The sequence below is a fragment of the Sciurus carolinensis genome, chromosome 17, assembly GCF_902686445.1.
Source record: "Sciurus carolinensis chromosome 17, mSciCar1.2, whole genome shotgun sequence".
Taxonomy (NCBI): domain Eukaryota; kingdom Metazoa; phylum Chordata; class Mammalia; order Rodentia; family Sciuridae; genus Sciurus; species Sciurus carolinensis.
In genome coordinates, this window is record NC_062229.1 from 7957395 (window position 1) to 7978012 (window position 20618).

Genomic DNA, 20618 nt, shown 5'->3' on the forward strand with positions numbered 1-20618 from the left:
TGATATGCTGCCTGTCATGCTAATGGAAGGAGATTCCTCAGGATATGATGGAGCATGTCATCCACACACTTAAGTGTTAGGGCAGATGGGTTCAGTCTCCAGGGAAAGTCTTATGAACTTCAAGTTCAAAGTCAATATGTCCTCACCCTTTCTCATGACCACCTGGACGGGTGCTCTTCACCTGCTACAGTTAACCTAATGGGTAGAAGTGGACACACCTTGAAAGCAGAGGATAACTTGGGGCTTTGTTTAGGTAGAAACTATTCTAGGGACATAAGGAAATTGTGAAAACTGAAAGGTGGTTTAAGAAAGTGAACTCTGTGCTCTGCTGAGGCCTTAGCAGAGACTGGTCATGAGAGTCAACTCAGCAATCAGACACACTGACTATTCCAGGTTTTGCCAACATTAACCATTTGTCATTCCCACAACGTGTACTCCTGTGTCTGTGGGCCTGACAGGGCCATGGCCTACGTCATCTGTAATACAGAAAGCCCTTCTGATGATTATGAGGCACACCAAACTTGGTGACCATGGCTTTGATAGTGCATTCAATTTTTCTTTTCGCTTCAAGATATAGAAGGTTAATGAAGGAAACCCAATGCCTTATACTTTGTTACACTCTCATCACTTAGGAATGTGTGGGAAAGCCTTGGTGCCCAGCAAAGGATGTAAGAGTTAGTGAAAACTTTGAAGAAGTAGAACAAGTCAGCAAAAAAATACATTTTAGTAATCTTTAAGTACACGGTATATGTAACAAAATAATATTTTTAGCCTTCATCCTGATTCTGATTTTACTCACAGTGCAGGGGGAAGGTCCCTTATTAATAGGGAAAGTGGGTCCTGGCTCTTGACTCCAGCACTGCTCCTAATTCTCTTGTTGACTCTTGGTGTACTTTAGTTATCCTTGGTCTTCACTCCTCCGATTTGAAGAGCAATGAGTTATTAAAAATCAATAACAGACCCAGGTGCCATGGCATGAGCCTGTAATCCCAGCAACTCAGGAGGCTGACACAGGAGGATCATGAGTTCAAAGCCAGCCTTAGCAAAAGCTATGTGCTAAACAATTTGGTGACACCCTGTATCTAAAGAAAATACAAAATAGGGGTGGGGATGTGAATTAGTGGTACAGTGTCCCTGAGTTTAATCCCTTGTACACATGCACACCCAAAACAAAACTAAACAAACAAACAAAACAAAAAGTAATAAAAGAAATTTCTGTAGTTGGAGTTGGAAATGGGCTGAGGGTCTGGTGACCAGGTGATCAAACTGGTGTTGCTGTTCACCTTCCACCACCTATTTAAATACCTCATGGCAGTAGTTTATAAATAATGAATCTCAGGGGGTAGATTTGGCTCAAGGGTGCAATGGTTTCCCTCTCCAGAAATGTCTAAACATCTGGCTGTTCACACAGAGGGCAGAGGAGATAGCGTCCACCTTTCATGCAATTAGTTTCATTCCTCATCACAATGTTGGGATTGTTCTAAGCATTTGCTGAAAAAGGAGTGAGCAAATGAATGAATGTCAGCACAAGACAGTACCTCTGCAAACTTAAATTCTACTGAGTACTTCTATGTGAATGTCAAAGTTACTGAAGGGCCAGGCCCCTAGGGAAAACAACTCTACAGAAAACAGACTCCTGGGCTTCCCTGATGACAGCTGCATCTCAACTTCAGATTAGATCTCAGCACACTGCTTGGCCATTACTAAATGCTTGATGAATGAACAATGGAGGGAATAGGCTATGTTAAGAGGCTAAAGAGGAGGTGAGGGGATAAGGGTTAAGGATGACTTCAGAAAATGGACTGGTCCAGACTTGGTTAACTTGGATTACCCTGGAAGAGTAAGAGAGTTCATTCCATACCAGGGACAGAGGACTCTGGGACTCTCAAATGAGAAAGGATATGAAGACAAAGCCAAGAAACCAAACTATACTCAAAATTATGTTAACTAAGTTTTCATGCTAAGCGAGATAAGCCAATCTCAAAAAACCAAAGGACGAATGATCTCACTGATAAGTGGATGAAGACATAATGGGGGGTTGCAGGGGGGCAAGAATGGAGGAAGTAAGGACTGTATAGAGGGAAAAGAGGGCTGACAAAGGTGGGGGGAAGGGAAAAATAACAGAATGAATCAAACAACATTACCCTATGTAATTTTATGATTACAAAACTTGTATGCCTTTAATCCAAGTACAATCAGAGACACCACATGTATCCCATTTGTTTTCAATAAAAATTTATGTTAACTACATGGCTATTGGCTTTGATGTTTGAAAATCATCTATAGATTACTATACCACAAAGCAATTACCACCAGCACCCATTTTTAGATAAAGAAGACAAGAACTATCCCAAAATTGGTAGCTGGTGTCATGGTCCAAGCCCAATCTGAAAGGTGTGGTTCTTCATCCAATCAAGTACAGATCGTACCGGATCTTGCCCTTCACATTGGCTTTTGTGCTTAGGATGTTTCAGTAAGAAAAGTGACAAGATCTGGTTTGCTTTAGTATACTGCACTTTTTCTAATATAAACTATGAGAAAGCAATTCCAATATAATGGAAGAGATGCAGAGAGATTCAAGTTTAATGTTATCCACTATTAGCATGTAAAACAGAGGGAAAGATCAGTGAATCATGCTCATAGAATTCAGCCCCCATGGGAGATGGAAGGGTCAATTCAAAGCCACTGATGGAAAGAAGAAGAAAGATGGACCCTCAGAGCATGGGTTTCTGGATAGAATTTGTTCCTTTCTCACTATGTCAATTTTTTCTCCCAGTCCCCTCAGGTTGATTCTCCAGGTTAATATGGTGATCATGTTTGCCGTAGTAGAGAAAGGAAGCGATCGGCTGAACCCAGTGGCAGTGTTGAAAATCTTCCAGAATCACGCTTGGCCCAGGCTTCTCTGTTATGGGGTGCAACTTAAGAACAGATGGATCACCACTGAGAAGTCCAAATTTGAGAGTCTTATTAAGCTGGCCAGCTGACTGTCTCACACAATGCCCCAAAAAATGGCTATTGGGAGAACAGACCCGACCACAGTGTTGTAGGGGTTCTTATACCAAAAATCACAGCAATCATAAGTGTCTGTTGCTATGATTCAAAATTACAAACTAACATCATGAAGTCATCGACAGAGGGGGAAGTGGGTCAAACTGACCCTTAGCTAGGTACAAACTAATGAATGGTTACTAACATCCACACAACCAATGTTTACATGGTACATTGTTTAGGGGCTATAGGAATTAAAAGAGAGCAATTTTTTACTACATAGGAGTTGCCATTGTATATTATTAAACATGTCACACCAAGTAACTGATGATGGGTACAGAGGCGGGGTGTTCCCATGGGAGAAGCTTATTTCCTACATAACATGGAGTCTCGGAGCAAAATGGAGTCTGTTTAGTTATTTCCCTTAGAGTCTGGCCTATAACATTCTCATGCAGTCAGATCTGTCAGCCCATCACATTCCCCACTGGTTTTATGTACTTAATCAAATCATTGATTTATTAGTAGTGCATAGGTGATTGTAGTGAATGTGCAACCCCATTAGCTTAACAGACTGGATTCTATCTCTAATATATTTAAGTCCAAATCTATTTGTCTACTTAAAGTTTTGAAATTCTGGTTTCCATTAATCAGGGCAGTGGTTCCTACAGCTGTGGAGTCCATTATACCTATTTTTCCTATGAAGGGAACTAAGACAGGGGCCACTTGTTTAGATATTAGCCCCATATGTTCCTTTTATTCCTCCCCATGATAATAGTATACAGAATTTAGCCTATTTGGCAATCTCAAAAAGTTGAATGGTTAAGCACAGAGTTATTCCTGATGTAGTCCAAGCAAGAGAGAAAACACGATTAACATTTTTTTCAGTTTTATCTTTAGATGGTGGTTGGGGTCTCTGAGGGCTGCCCATTTTTCTGTTGTCTTCACTCACATGTGATGAGCCCATGTTGTGAATAAGGTCCCTTCCATTTCAGTCAGGTATTAGTCCTTTCTGGAACAATTTGATGTAGACATAGTTGTCTGACTGAAATGGCTGTTGTAAATCAGTGCTCTCTTGGGACTGGTTCTCTCATAAGTTGAACCTGTTGGAGAGACTTAACAACAGGTTAGAACAGGAGTAGGTTCTTGGTAAGGGTGGAGGAAGGACTCTGAAAGCATTAATCTTTTAATCTCTCAGAGGTCATTTGCCTCCAACTTTCTGGACCCTAACTGGCTCTTATTTTGTGATTTAACCCAACTTACCTATCTATATTGACTTATTTTAAAATTTTTATTATTACCCCTCTAATTTTAGGGACTTTTTACTGCTGTAAGGAAAAAGGGCGATGACCACTCTTGCTGTTTGAGCTGAGAGGGGGCGATGTGGAGTGGGGCAAGCAGTAAAAAGTTCACTTCTAGGGGTAAAAGTCTTGTTCTATGAATGAAAAAAAATGATTACAAAATAAATAGCATCTGGAACATGTCAATGAATATCATGAAGCTGATAGAAATTAATAATCTCTTACAAGGAGGTGGAAGAGCTGAGAGGTCGTTCCCATAAAAAGGTCTAACAAAGCCTAACAAGTCTGGAGAGGATAAGGCCTCAATTGTAAAACTTTAACACTGTTGGAGTTATCAGGAATGTAAGCACAACATTTACTTAAGTTACTTAATGTCACCTGATTTTTGTAAAATATCTTTTTACTGGCATGATCTTTTTGTTTAGTAGAGATCCCTGTTACTTAGGGTTAGAGAATTTTTGTTACTTAGGGTTAGAGAATCATACTAGCAAACATTGATTAAGTCTACCTATATCAGAGGTTAAGATGATCTGCAGGCCTTAAACTGACTAAAAACTTAGAACTCTGGTGGTTTCTCTTGATAGTTATCAGGCATTTTTCTCTAAGATTCTTTTTTGTTACCTCTAGTTTTATTTATTTTGGGGGCTAACACAAGTGTACATCTTAAGTTATGTGAAAATAACTATTTTTTTGTTTTTAAAATGCCCAGGAATGACTTTGTTTTGGTTTTAACTGTTTTGCTAGGTGTTTAAGACCAAGCTGGTCAAATTGATCTTGTTCCTATCTCCTGTTAAGAGTCAGCTGAGTTCCCACAGGGGTCACTCTTGGGGAACTTGAGAGCAGCTTCTTAGCTCCTTTAGTGCCATTCACCTGCTAGGGTCTCCTTGAGGAGGTGGCTTCCTTTGGAAGCATTAGGGATGTCTTCCTTTCCCAAGTACCCTCCTCTGCAGCTGGTGCACTGATTGACTTTTCATCCTCTAGTGGTCTTATCAGGCTCCCTGATCGGAAGATTGTGTGGCCCAGAGTAGCAAAGCGCCTTAGAGAAATTCTCTTGTTCCCTGGGTTTAGGCTGACTCTGAGGGCAAGAGCCAAATGTTGATTCTCTTGATCCCTTTATTTTAATCTCAATCTTTATGTTTTGATATTAAACTTTCAGCAAGTCAGTTTCACCAGTCATACAGTAAGAGTACTGGGTTTTAACTTTAATGTCTATGACTTTAGAGTTATTTACCAACTTTTATTATACTGGGTCTATATTATTTGTCCTAGAGGTGATGGCTTATTATCTCAAATTAATTTAGATTGTTCTTGAAGCAGTACATCTGTAAAACATCAATCAGTCAAAGGTTACCGAGTTTACAAGGAAAATACAAAATGGAATTAACAAGAGTAAAAACATATTTAGTTGTGTAATAGCTGTCTTGAATTTTGGCTGAGCTATATATTATGTCCCCTGTTTGAGATCACAGTAATTTTATAACAAAAAAATCAATCTTTTGAATATAACATTAAATGAGCTGAAGTCTGACTTATTTTGGAGGCATTGTAAAATGTAGTAAGGTAGGAAGCAGAGCCTTATCTCAGGTAAGGAAGGGCTCTTCATAAATCTTAGGTAAAGCAGTCCTAGTTCTGAAGCTGACATTTATCTTTTTAAATATCACTTTATAAAGTTTACATATATTTTTTCCAAGTCTATTTGAATGTTATTAACACAATATGATATTACATCTAAAACATGAATCAAAGAAAGCTGAGAGAGCATTTAACTTTCCTTTTGTGTAGTAAAGTGGCAAAATGTTTTCCTGTTTCATGGTATTAGATCATGAAACAGGCTTTCATTATCTTTTAGAAATACATTTACATTTTTATCCCAGTGCAGAAGGTAACATAATATTCAGGTCCAGTTACAGAACACTAAATGATATAAAGAAATCACCAATAAAATTTCTTATTCTGATAAGTTTAAATTTGTCATTACAACTTTAGGTTGGAGAAAACTATCTTGATAAGATGTTCTTTTAAGCCTTTTAAAGACTTGTATACCTGGAAGATATGAAAACATTTAATATACAAATAAGAATAATAGAATCATAAGTACATTGATGTTTCTATATTAACCATATTTAACATTTTTTGGGTTGCTGGGGATCAAACTCAGGGCCTTGTGCTTGCAAGGTAAGCACTCTACTGACTGAGCTATCTCCCCAGCCCCATGTTTAACTTTTTAAAGCAAATTTAGACTTTGTAATGTAGTACAATACTCTAACAGTTGCTGTCTAACCAGAGTTGTACAAACCCCCAAATTTTAAGACTAGTTGCTCTAGAGAATAAAACTTAACAGACACAATGTTAAGAGTAAATTAATATTTTAAGAATTATTGGTCATTTCAGCATACAGACTAAACTTTGGTTTATATCAGTACATTAATATTTGACCTTAGGAAAAATCTTGAATAGTTTTTAACTGTTGTGTTACTACATATACATGTAAATCTTTTAAAATTTACTCTTAATTAACACTTTTAATCACTTAATTAGACACTTGTTGTTTACTTAGATGTATTACAGTTTTATTTTATCACATAAAGACTTTTTATCTAGAAAAAATTTTATTAAATATATTTTATATCTAAAACTTTGCAATATTTTAATCTGTTGATCCCCCTTTTAAAATTTATATTCTGAAACAACCCTTATAAATTTCTGAATTCAGTTAAATTACTCCATTTTAATCAGATGAAATACTTTGTTACTCATAGAACTCTATTAAAATATAATTGAGTCTTTTGAACCCTTTATATAGAATAATACCTGTTAGGACTTTTAGTAACTATGTTTTAATGATAACACAAAGTAAATTTAAATTCTTTTTATATTTACTAATTTATGAAAACACCAAAAATGTTTAAGTATGTTACCCTGTGGAATTTAATGAGTTAAGAGTTTTTATTATATTTAAAAGTTAGTATTTTAACTCTCTAAACCAATCAGATGTCTCTAAAAAACACATCCATGATCAATCCCATATGTGTTAAATCTAATTCAGTTATTTTTTAAAAAACCAAGGTATTAGAGAATTGTATTGAGCCATATCAGTCATTTCTTTCTTGTTGAAGAAAAAACCAGAACAATGAATATTAGACATTTTATAAAATTAACATTTTATTTATTTTTGACCACCTAGAAACAAAACTGTTTTAGTAACTTGAAAGCCATATTTTTGTTTACCCATCTTAAAACCTTTAAATTATGTAAATCAAAAATATTTGGATCAATTTTTGAAATTTTAATTTATGAGCTCACATGTCAATTTTGGTACCAAATATATGTAGACATGACAGTGTATATATACATGACATAAACAGAAGGACAAACACCTTACAGCTTATTTTTTTTCAACCCATCAGAATGAGAGTTAACCCTAGTAAACTGGTCTCTGAATGAAGCAGAGCATTAAGAAAACTTTATAATTGGATAAAATAGGTCTGATCAAAAATTAACCTAGGCACACCAGATCAAAATTATGAACTAAAAAAAATAGAATTTTAAAGTCTTTTTGGCCTCCAGGCTGATGTGTTCCCTCTCATCAGAGATGAAAAGGAATTAAGAGAATATAGACAAAGGTTATGCCTTATCCCTCTCTGAAGTAGTTTCCCAAAGAGACAGCAAGGGAACTGCTTCCATTGGTCTCCTTGGGAGAGCTCCCTTAGTTTGGGTCTGGTTCTAAACTGGTTTTCCTGGTCTCTTGGATAGCAGCCATCAAAATTTTAGCTTGGCATTTTGGTGGACCAACTCCAATAGTTGGAAGTTCCTTTTGGCAGCAGGTTACATTTTAATGTAAGCTTCAGTGAACATGGCTAAAAACATTTTTAACCATTATTTTACCCAAATTTGACTATCAAACATTTGATCAGGATGTTCAGGTTGCTTGAAGACAATTTGGTGGCCCCCTGAGTGGGCCATCTGACCTCGAAAGTTGGTCATTCTCTCTCACAGAATTTAGAGAGAGAAAAGACATGGCAGTGGGTTCTGTAGTCACTGGCTGTCTTCTGGAATTCCTGGAAATTAGTTAACATGCTCTGGAGGGGAGTACATGACTGACGTGACGGAGTCTGACCCATGCTTTCACTTAAAGGCAACAAAAAAACAGAAAAGGTCAAACAAACACAGAACAGATAAAACACCAAAGACACAGACAAGTGGCCACTCCAGATTCCAGACCAGAGGGATTGAGCAACGTCTTGCCAGTCACAGACTCCTGCAGTAATGCTGCTTCCAGCCTTCCTCAGAGTCCCCAGATGCGAATCCACCAGAAACAGACTTACTGATCCCCCAGGGATGCAGAAACAGGTGGCTCTCTCGGGGAATTTAGTTCAGTCCTGGGGTGGGACTCCACAGACTGTGCAGCCTGGAGCTGAGGAATGTCTCTCAGAGACCTTCCCCTGGGAGCAATGTTGTGGCCTCTTCCCTACACAGGAGTTTCCAGGTCAGTGGTGAGTGGTGATTGCTCACCAGGCAGCAAGGATCTCGCTGGGGCCTCCAAATGTTATGGGGTGCAACTTAAGAACAGACGGATCACCACTGAGAAGTCCAAATTTGAGAGTCTTTATTAAGCTGGCCAGCTGACTGTCTCACACAATGCCCCAAAAAATGACTATTAGGAGAACAGCCCCAACCACAGGGTTGTAGGGGTTCTTATATCAAAAATCACAGCAATCATAAGTGTCTGTTGCTATGATTCAAAATTACAAACTAACATCATGAGGTCATTGACAGAGAGGGAAGTGGGTCACACTGACCCTTACCTAGGTACAAACTAAAGAATGGTTACTAACATCCACACAATCACTGTTTACATGGTACATTGTTTAGGAGCAATAGGAATCAAAAGAGAGCAATTTTTTACTACACAGGAGTTGCCATTGTATATTATTAAACATGTCACACCAAGTAACTGATGATGGGAACAGAGGCGGGGTGTTCCCATGGGAGAAGCTTATTTCCTACATAACATGGAGTCTCAGAGCAAAATGGAGTCTGTTTAGTTATTTCCCTTAGAGTCTGGCCTATAACATTCTCATGGAGTCAGATCTGTCAGTCCATCATATTCCCCAGTGAAGATGGACAGAGGGAAAGGAGGTGCTGGTACTAAGAGAGGGCTTGGCATAGGGCCCTGGAAAGTTCAGAGGAGCTGGAGGCCCAGGTGACTGGACATGCCTGGGTAGCAACAAACTCCTATGGACATGAGAGTCTGCAGTGTCCAAACAAGGGACACTAGTTCAAACCCCACCATGCATAAGCAGATGGAGCCATATGGGGAATGACAAAGGGACTTGCCCTAACCTGTCTCTCATGTGGGACTGATACAGCCCCATTAAGCCCATGGCGGGCAGCCTGGGAGAATGTTGGCCAGGGTAACCCAGTGTTGAACAGAACACCATGGCAGACAGACCCCATCTGGTTTCCGAGGTGAGCTGGTAATTCCATCACTCAAAGTCTTTGGACATGCACAGAGCTTCAGGAGGTATTGGTGGTTGATAACATTGGAAAGCTCCCTCTAGTGAGACTGGGCAGGGATGGCAGGGTGGGGAACTGCCTTGAGAAGGCACCTGAGGAATGGATGGATGGGATTTCCAGAGACTTAAGAGACGGTGCCTGTTCTGATAGGAACCATGATTCAATGCTCCGACTTGGGGTGAATTTGCAGAATGAGGTAGTTCCATCCTGACCACTCTAGGCAGGGTTGGCCTGGGAAGACAGAAAACAGGCCTTCCCAAGACTCATAAGTATAAAAAGTGGCCAACAAATGTTAGATTTGGGCTCCCAGAATACAACAAGAAAAACAGAGGACTGTAAAGGATTCGGTGCAGGCTGAGCTGATGGCGACTTCTGTTCATGAGTCTGATCCTGACATTGGCTTGGAGGCAGAGGTGATCCTCCGCTAATCTTCCAAAGCCTCTAAAGAGATAAAGGGATGAGTTGGAGGATGGGCGTTTGGGCTCCTAAGGGCACAAGTGTGTGATGGCCAGCAATGTGGAACTCAGCAGGGACCACAAATTTCCAGCCTCAGTTTGTTCTCAGAGCAATAAGCGTGGCATGGAGCTTGGGGGCTTCAGTCTTGGAGACAAGGGCAGGGTTGCAGGTCTGTCTTCTTGGACTGGGAATGTTTGGGATCCCCCAGCTGGGCCATCCAGATCACCCTTCTGGAATCGCCAGCTCTCTCCTCTCTCCTCAGTGGACATGAGAGTGGGTGGGAGGGCAGCTTCACCCAGCAGGAGACACCATCTCCTCTCTGTGGGACACCCAGTCCCTCTCATGGGCAGGAACCCTGGGGCCACACAGGCATGTCTAGATCTCCATGTCCACAGGGCAAATGTTGCCCAATTTGTGCTCTCTGACTCACAACTCTGTCTTTGGCTGGGTCCACTTTTCGATGCAGTTGGTCCACAGGCTCAACTACTTTGTTTGAACATGTTTGTCTTGTCTCAGCTGTGTGTACTGGCACAAATGTTGCCAGATCATCTCCACCCTCTCCACTTCCAGCTGCTCCAGCTCCAAAGTGGTGGTCTCCATCTCTTACAACCGCTTGGAATGGGCCTGGTTGTAGAGTTCCACACAACACATGAGGTCATCACCAGCCTGTTGGACTTCCTCTGTGCCTTCTTGAAGTGCTCCTCTGTCTTCTCACTCAGCTTGATCTCCAGCTGCTGGGTCTTCATCTCCAGGTCTCTCTGTCATTCTGTGAGGGCTTTCCAGGCCTTCTCCACCAATGCATAGCAGCTGACGAGTTGCCTGCAGAGGTCAGGGATATGGTGGACACAGTTTTTAATGTCTTTCTTGAAGTTCTCACGAAAGTTAATTAGGGGGTTCTCTACCTCGCTGTGAAGCTTGGCAGTGAACTTGAGATGAACTTTTCCTTCATCTGCCAGGCTCTTCTTCACCTGATCCCATGCTTCTCCCAGGGAGCCTTCCTCCTGTGCAGCTTATGAGTTCTGAGAGAGCTTAGCCAAATTCCTTGCATATTCTTCTTCAATCTTTATCCTCTCTCAGATGAATTCAGACATTCCTTTCTGCATTTGTTTGCCCTTCAGTTGCTTTTGGAGCACAGTTCAAACCCTGCCATGGTGCCATTGCCTTCGGGGTCTTTCTTATCAGCCCAGAAGAAGTCACAGTAGCTCCACTCAGTTGGCTTCAGCAGCTGCTGTTCAGACATTGTGTCTGCATGAGGGAACACAATTTTCATCTCCTCTGTGTGGTTACCTTTATTTTCAAATTTATATATTTTGTCTTCATCACCTGAAGTTCTGTCTTCCAAGTGGTCTCCTCTATTGGTGCTACTTTCCATTGAATTTTTGTTTTGGTTTATTGAATCATTTCAAAGATTTCTTCTAGATTTCTTCTCAGGATCTTTATCTCTTTCTTTAAGATATCTTCCTTCTTCTGAAACATAGCTCTGATTTCACTCTTTATATCCTCCTTAAAGTTGGGAAGCAGTTTTACTAAGTATATTCTGAACTTCTTCTCTGATATTTCTTGTACTGGTTTGTCAATAGAGTGTATAATTGGAACATACTGGTTTGTATGGAGTGCTTTATTCCCTTATTTTTTTCATTTTGTTTGTGTGTCTTCCCATCTACCCGTAAGGATCTGAGGTAGAACAGTTTCTACCCTGTAGGTTTATAGTGTCCCTGAAGGTTTCCAGTAACTCACAAATCTGGGTTTCAGTTTCTGTAGGCTCCAGCACGCTACAGTCCCAACATGGACCCTGGAACACAGACAATCAATGAGCTCCTGTGGAGAGCGAAGGATATCACAAATGGATTTTTTTAAAGCACTGATTCTCAATGCATAGAGATATCAAATTGATTTATATTTTTGGTTAAAATATAGATTTTTTGTTAAACTATAGATTTTTGTTAAAATACATATTTTTTAAAACATATATTTCCTAATGCCCATAGCTTCTCCTACATCCATGGTGATACAAAATTTTCATTAGTATCAAAGTGTGATATGACTCTTTATACTCATCCAGAAGGATTCATATAATTTTTACCCAATGTTTCTCAGCAAAATGGACAGCACAAACCACACAGCCGTTTCAGAATTCCTCCTTCTGAGACTGACAGAAGACCCAGCCCTGCAGCCCCTCATCTTCAGTCACTTCATGTTCATGTACCTGGTCACCATCCTGGGAAACCTGCTCATCATCCTGGCTGTCAGCAATGACTTCCACCTCCACAGCCCCATGTACTTCTTCCTCTGCAGGCTATCCTTTAATGACATTTCATTAAGCACAAGCATAATCCCGAAGATGCTGGTGCACATCCAATTTCAGGATCAGAGCATCACTTACTCAGGCGGCCTCACCCAAAGGGGCTTGGTCATACTGTTTGGATACTTGGAAAATTGTCTCCTTGCAGTGATGGCCTATGATCGCTATTTGGATGTTGGTTACCCCCTGAGGTACACAGTCATCATGAACCCCTGCCTCTGTGCCCTGCTGGTTATGGTTTCACTGTCCATTAACATAGTGGTCGGCCTGTTGCACAATGTGATGGTGCTGAGGCTGTCCTTCACAGCCCTGGAGATCCCCAACTTCTTCTGTGAATTTACTCAGTTCATCAAGCTCACCTGCTCTGATGCTCTCTTTGTAAACATCCTGGTATATATTTCATCTTCCATGTTTGGTGGTGTTTCCATCTCTGGGATCATTTTCTCTTATGTTCACATTGTGTCCTCTGTCTTAAGAATGCCCTCATCAGAAGGAACACATAAAACCTTTTCTATCTGTGGATCTCACCTGTCTGTCTTCTCCTTGTTCTATGGGACAGGATTTGGGGTGTACATTGTCTCTTCAGTGACTGACTCCCCCAGGCAGACTGTTGTGGATTTAGTGATGTACTCTGTGGTTCTCAGATGCCTATCCCATTTATCTACAGCCTGAAGAACAGGGACATGAAGGAGGCCTTGAGGAAGTGCCTGGGTAGGATAGCATTTCTTGTTTGATTTTTCCTTTTGTTTGATCTTGGGTTCAGTGACAGGATCATAGTGAGTCAAAGTTCCTCCCATTAGTCCCAACATTCTTCTAAAGGGAAGAGATAGAGCTAAAATCACATAGATTTCAGAGTTGGTTTTAAAGATAACTTTTTTTGTCTAGCTCTGTGATGATTGACAGGTGACATGAAGTTCCTAAACATAGTTTCTTTGCTCTGGATTCCTAGAAGCAGAGCTTGAAGGAAAAAATTAGAAATTAGAAACTTTAGCAAATCTCCTTATATGGAATCTAAACCAGACAAGTTTGCAGGATGTGTGCAGACTTAGAAAATATTTAGTTAATGCTCTAGCAATATGTAGAATATCCCTTCTCCCTGGTCATCCAGTTACAAGAATATGACAGATAAGTGCAATTCTATTTGAAACTAACTTGGGTTTGGTTTTTGTACAATTCCAGAGAGAAGTTACAGAATGAATCCTTTGTCACAGTTCACAGGATCCATCAAGTTGAGCATAAATTGGGGGTTCTCATTTAGTGATATTGTATGAATGAGTCTCAGAAGGAGAGTTGTGGAAGTTGGCTAGGGTGAGAAAACATTTCCTCAAAGTCAAGTTCTCATGTGGGAAGTACCTTCAGCTTGATCCCATGGTGTGTCATCCTGTGTTCATCTCACAGGTAGAACTACTGTGAGGCCAAGTAACTGATGTTTCATAACTGAATGAGTAATTCCTGACATGTTTCCTGGCAAACTGTGTACTAAGGAGGTCTCAATAGCATCCACTTTGCTCAAATCCATTATTTAACAAATCCACATAGTTGTATTATCTCAGTGGTTGAGATCATTAGACAATATTTGAACTTTACTAGTGATGATGTTGTTAGTTCTCAAACATGAGCTCTAATTCTAACATCATTAGAGACTCAAGAGATTTATTGTTCATTACAAAGATTCTGACATCATTTCCATATGTACATGTATGATTATATGAATGATATGAAACTACATCATAAAAAGCCATAGAAAGGAAATGATGCACCCCATTTGTGTACTATGAATCAAAATGCACTCTAAAAATATTTTTTAAAAGTATATTATAATATTAAAAATTATAAAGAAATTGTTAAAAGATTTTGGAAGAAGGAATGTATAGATTGGGGGTTAAGTCTTTATTTTGTTCTAAATGAGATGACTTCTTTCAAGAACTGATTTTCCTTATACACACCAGGTGGTTGCAGAAGAGGTCAGTTTGGGGAGTACACGTGATATCAGAGACAGAAAGTCGAATGTCATTTTCTTTGTCCACTGATAATAGATCTATCTATGGAGTCACAACTAATATCGCTGTCATGATTTGAATGCTGGTCCACAAAATATTAATTCCATAGCCTAATTTTCCTCATTTATGAAATACATGATAAGTGGTATTAACTTTGGCTATTCAGTGCCATTTAAAGGCTCATGTGTTGAAGGTTTGATCCCTAGTACAGCATTGTTCAGAGGTGGAACTTCTTGGAAGTGGTTGGGTTCTGAGTGCCCTGACCTCATCAGTGGATTAATCTACACATAGCTGACTAAATTCCTCAGAGGTGCTGGAAACTGTAGGCAGAAGACAGGTCAAAGGAAGTAAGTCACTGGAGAGCATGACCTTGTGAAATATATCTTATCCCCTTACTCTACCTTTCTCTATCCCTTTTTCTCTGAAAAAGCTGCCAAAGCTGAGAAGCTTCCCTCCAAAATACCATTCCACCCTCATGTACTGCTTCACCTCAGGCCCAATGGAACAGAGATAGCCTACACCTAAAAGTATGAGTCAAAATACATCTTTCCTCCTCAAAATTATTCTTGTCAGGTATTTTGATCACAATGATGACAAGGTGGCCAACAGAGATAATTATAGCAAGAAGTGAGGTCATTACTGTGACTATACCTGACCATGTGGTTCATAAGACTTTGGTACTAGTTTGCAGAAGGAGTTTGAAAACACCTTAGAATGTGGTAAGCAGACCTTAATGGGCAACTCTTGGGAAACGTGAAAGACTAGAATGCAAATAGCAATGCAAACAATAAAGACTGTGCTTGTGTGTTTTCAGATTTGAATGATGACTCTGTTGGGAAATTTGGACCAGAGACCACAGATGTTGCATTCTGGCAAACAACTTGTCAATATTTGGTTCATGTCCTGAGATTTTGTGTGAAGTTGAATTTAAAGTCCATGGAATAACCAATCTGGTAGAAGAAATTTCAAGGCAGGACTGCATTTAATCATCAGAATGTGTACTGCTGGCAGTTTTAAGCTAGGTTTACAGTGAGAATCAGGAGAAAGAAGAGCAGAAATATTTCAGAAAAAAATTTTCAGTGTGGCCAGAAAATTATGTGCAATATTGAAGTCAAGGAAGGTGTGGTTCTGAAGGGAGTAGTGCCACTAAGGAGAAGCTAAGTACTTTGCTCTGGGACAATTGGAAGTATGACTTCAAGTCATCTTAGGAATTGACCAAATCCCACCCATCTTAGGTTCAAGGATGTAAAATTTTAAGCTCATTTGAATGACTTTGCTTTGAAAAATGAGCATAGGGATTCTCTACTGGCATATGGACCCAAGAAGATTTTTTCCCAGAATTTACCATGCTCAGCTGTCCAGGCACTAAGAGTATTCTGTGGCTATGGTTTCCTGAAACCATGAGGCAAAACAAACCATTTCTCCTTTAAGTAGTTCTGGTCAATTATTTGGTCACAGTGATGGAAAAATCTGACTAACAGAGGGTGAATGTTATCCATTTTGAAAAAAGGTTTTTCCAGTGATTTATCATATTTTGGATTATCTCATGGGCCTACATGCAATTTCACATTTTGTATAAGATAGAGACAAAAATTGGATTAATGCTGGTAGTTTTGATTGTATTATACATATTTATCTAAAATTTATATGGTAGAATTCTAAACCATTGTTATCACTCCTTTCTATATGTCTGCATAATGTATTTCATCAGTTACCTTCATTTTGACATCAATAATATTTCAAGTTCTTAAGTGATTTCTGAGTCATTGCTGTTATTTTCATCTTTGTACTTACAAGAGTCTGTGTTGTGGGGTTTAGCAACTAGTCACTTATTGTCTGTTATCTCTATCTTTATGGTCTCTAAGAAAATGGGCAATCTATCTCATATTGGAATCATATGGATAGCTATTCTTTTACCTTTGTGCATTAATGAGACTAAATAGTTTTTCATGTCTCTTGATAGGATTGAAGCATCATTGAATAACTGAGAAGGAATCATTGACTTCAAGAGTATAACTTTCCTCATAAAAGTTTGAGAGACAGGGCATTTGTCATATTCAAGTCCATTTACTCCACCTTGGATTTTGAAAATCTTGCATAATGATGACATCACTCTCACCAAGTAGGAGTTCTCTGCTGAGCCATTTGTATTGAATAAATATTTTAGTTCCCTCAAATCTAGCAACTATTGGCATGTGCATGCATCTCTGTAAATGTTCTCTTTCCCTCTTTGCAATCTTCCATGACTTCTTAGTCCTGCACATGACAAGCAACCTGGTCATTGGTGTTCAGAGACTGTGTTATTATCCTAGGATTCAGTTTAGTACATATGTTTTAATCATATTTTTTGCTACTGTGAACAAAAACCCACCAAGAACAATTTTAAGGAGGAAAAGTTTTATTTGGGGGCTTTTGGTTTCAGAGGTCTCAGTTCATAGATGGCTGACTCTACTGCTATGGACCCTGGCTGAATTAAAAGTCAGTGAAGAAGAACGTGATAAATGAAGTAGCTTAGGACATCACACCAGGGAGCAGAGAGTCATTCCTCCCTCAACACAGACAAAATAAATAATCCTAAGCGATGCCCCTAATGGCCTGCCTCCTCCAGTCACACCCTATCTGACAATATTTTATATATGGAATCATCCTAAATGCCCATCAACACAGAAATGGATGAAGAAAATGTGGTATATCTGCAAAGAGCAAAATCCTACCATTGGCAACAACACAGGTAAACTCAAGTGATACTGATTTAAATAAGTCAAGCATAGAAAGATGAATTGATAAATGCCAAATGGATATGAGAATCAAAACAGCACTTTGTTAAGTCAGAAATTTGTACAAATATAGGGCATCTGAAAATAAGTGAAAAAATTTCCAAAAAGGACTTCCATATGTGCACTTGAGAACCAGTCTCCTCCAAAGACACTTAGTCCTCATTACCTAGAGAGAACAAAATACTTTCTTTCTTATAGAAACAGATTCACTGAACCTGCTTCAGGACAATTATTATGTCATGTCAGTGTTTTGTTTTGGTAATCAGGATAAATTTACTTCATATGTGAGTGTTCCTGTGGTTGATGGAATCTTTGATCTTTTTATAAAATAACCACATTGATATATTTCTATATATTACCTATTATTTATCCTTTTTGAAGAAAATATGGTTAAGATGATAAAACATCTTGGTTAAAATCTAATCTATTGAAATATGCTGAGTCAATGGACAAATTGGCATAGTATTATCCCTTTTTTTGTACAGAGAATTAAGCCACGGCTGCTTTACTACTAATTACACATTATTACCTCATGTACATGTACTGCATAACCAATGTGATTCTGCAATATGTACAATCAGAAAAATGAGAGATTACACTCCATTTATTTATAGTCTATCAAGATGTATAAATCCATTCCACTATCATGTACAAATAATTTGAACTAACAAAATTTAAAAACTAAAAACTAAGATGAAGTACCATAATTTCAAACCACAGAGCCCATTGGTAAGGAAGCTATGGAAACCCTGTGACAATATTGAAAAAGGTATGCATGAAGTTGTAACCAGGTAATGACGATCCTGTGTATATGTTTTTTGCCGTCATCATTGACCACACAAAGGGATGAAAACCTTCTGTGCAAATATAAAAAGTAAAAATTAAGGTTCAATAAACATCAATGATACATTGGGAAAGACACCATTGGATATTTGCATTTTAGCATCACCTTAGTTGATAATTTGGCAAATTTCAAAATTATACCCACAAATATAGAATGTATTTTGCTACTCAACATAAAAATAAGTGTACTTGATATGAGTGATTGTATTGATTCATTTATAACTTAAAATCAATACTGAAATTTATTAGAGAAGTTTTATTTGCCAGGTACAATAAATGGAGATGAGCAGGAACAAAAGAGAGAGTTAAAGGTCTACATTTGACCTCAGGGATCAGGAATCCATCCCACCTGTATCTTCGCTGCTACAGAGTTGGTCTTCAAGGATATGCACTCCTGGTGTCACCATGAGAGTAAAGTATCTGATCTAATGAGGAGTTTGGAATTTGAGCCCCCAGGGAAATGGAGGTGATAGGAGTCAACCTGTGGCCTCCTCACTCAGCCACCCTTCCCCCAGCCAGGAAGAAGCACCCAAGCCTCCTCCCAGAGATGACTCTTCTGGAACAGGAGCGTGTTCACTCAACTGGCCTCTCTGCACTTCCTGAGACAGATCGTGCATCTTTAATGACCATGATGATGAGCATCATTTCCCTGGAAGCCAACCATGAACTTGAGTCCCTTAAGTAATGCTTGGGAAATCAGGCTGAGTGTATCCCCAGGGATTCATCCTGTGAAGCAGGAAGGATGGTAAGAAACAAGGGAGGGAGAAATATGATGAGGGTCAGTCCATCACACGCTCCTGTCCCTGTCTCACACTCTGCACACATATATTTGCTCTGGTGCTTCCCAGAACTCAGACTGCTGGTCTCATTCTGTATGAGACAGGGTCTATTTCCTTCTGAGTGGAAATCATCCCTTTCTCAAATATGATGATTGCTACAAAGCACGTTTGAACTCTGTAGAGAGGTTGGGGAGGGGATTTGTAAGTGTAGTAATTGCTATGACTATCATAACCAGGCAGCAGATTCTTGTTCGTTTAGCAATCAAATTTAAAATACTCACAGTTCTGGAGTTCTAAATATGAAGATCAAGGGGTCTACAGGTTTGTTTTCTAACTTGTTTCCAAATGATGGTGTTACTGCTGGACACGCATGCTATTATAGATACACCCCATCTTTTGCTTCAGATTCTTCACTGACATGAAAACTAGAAACCAAACAGACATTTCAGAATTCCTCCTCCTGGGACTGACACAGGACCCAGCACTGCAGCCCCTCATCTTCAGCCTCTTCCTGTCCATGTACCTGGTCACCATCATGGGGAACCTGCTCATCATCCTGGCCGTCAGCTCTGACTCCCACCTCCACACCCCAATGTACTTCTTCCTCTGCAGCCTATCTGTTAATGACATCTGCTTAAGCACAAGCACAGTCCCCAAGATGCTGGTGAACATCCTGAGACAGGATCAGAGCATCACGTACAATGGATGCCTCTCCCAGGTATGCTTTTTCATAGATTTTGTTGGCATGGAAAATTGTCTCATTGCAGTGATGGCCTATGACCGATATGTGGCCATTTGTCACCCCCTAAGATACACAGTCATCATGAATCCTCATCTCTGTGCACTCCTAGTTCTACTCTCCCTGCTCCTCAGCTCTGTGGTTGCCCTCCTCCACACTGTGATACTGCTGCACCTGTCCTTCTGCACAGACCTGGAGATTCCCCACTTCTTCTGTGAACTTGCTCAGGTCCTGAAGCTGGCCTGTTCTGATACCTTCATCAATAACCTGATGGTGTATTTGGTGGCTGTTCTATTTGCTGGTGTTCCTCTCTCTGGAATCATTTTCTCTTACATTCACATTGTGTCCTCTGTCTTGAGAATGCCCTCATCAGGAGGGAAGCATAAAGCCTTTTCCACCTGTGAGTCTCACCTGTCTGTCGTCTCCTTGTTCTACGTGACAGGTTTGGGGGTGTACATTAGCTCTTCAGTGACTGACTCTTCCAGGGTTTCTGCAGTGGCTTCAGTGATGTATTCTGTGGATCCTCAAATGCTGAACCCCTTTATCTACAGCCTAAGGAATAGGGACATGAAGGCCATTGTGAGGATGCTCATGGGTAGGACAGCCTCTGTTATGTGATGTTTCCTTTGGACTTGTGTTTCTAGAGTGAGACAGAGGGACAGGGTTCCTGGTTAGCCAGAATGCCTGCACTTTCTGTCACTGCATTCTGCTAAGTTGATGAGATCATGTAATGAACAGGTGCCTTGTAATTCCACTGTAACTTCCCAATCCTTATAGCAAACTCTGAGAGTTTGGACAGTCTTTGCTTGTCCAGAGTCAGAGCCTACTGCAGAGATCCTATTGTTAGCAAACTCATAAAGAAAGTAGTTTGGAGAAGATAGACACACAGGAAGAGTATCTCAACAAAGCAGAGGCAAGG

At 39.7% G+C, this 20618-nt stretch overlaps 2 protein-coding genes across 2 annotated transcripts; both read left to right on the forward strand.

The window, feature by feature from the left end:
- The first annotated feature begins 12600 nt into the window (after positions 1-12600).
- On the forward strand, positions 12601-13233 carry LOC124967930 (olfactory receptor 7G2-like). Its single transcript, XM_047530361.1, has one exon. The coding sequence runs from the start codon at positions 12601-12603 to the stop codon at positions 13231-13233; it is 633 nt and encodes a 210-aa protein (XP_047386317.1).
- Positions 13234-19378: 6145 nt separating this feature from the next.
- Positions 19379-20317, forward strand: LOC124969398 (olfactory receptor 7G2-like). The gene has a single exon (XM_047532324.1). It carries the CDS (start codon positions 19379-19381, stop codon positions 20315-20317), a length of 939 nt encoding a protein of 312 aa, XP_047388280.1.
- Positions 20318-20618: the final 301 nt, after the last annotated feature.

What these genes read in the sequence shown, in the direction of transcription:
- LOC124967930 (XM_047530361.1), top strand. Translation starts at nt 12,601, where the DNA reads ATGCTGGTGCACATCCAATTTCAGGATCAGAGCATCACTTACTCAGGC.
- LOC124969398 (XM_047532324.1), top strand. Translation starts at nt 19,379, where the DNA reads ATGAAAACTAGAAACCAAACAGACATTTCAGAATTCCTCCTCCTGGGA.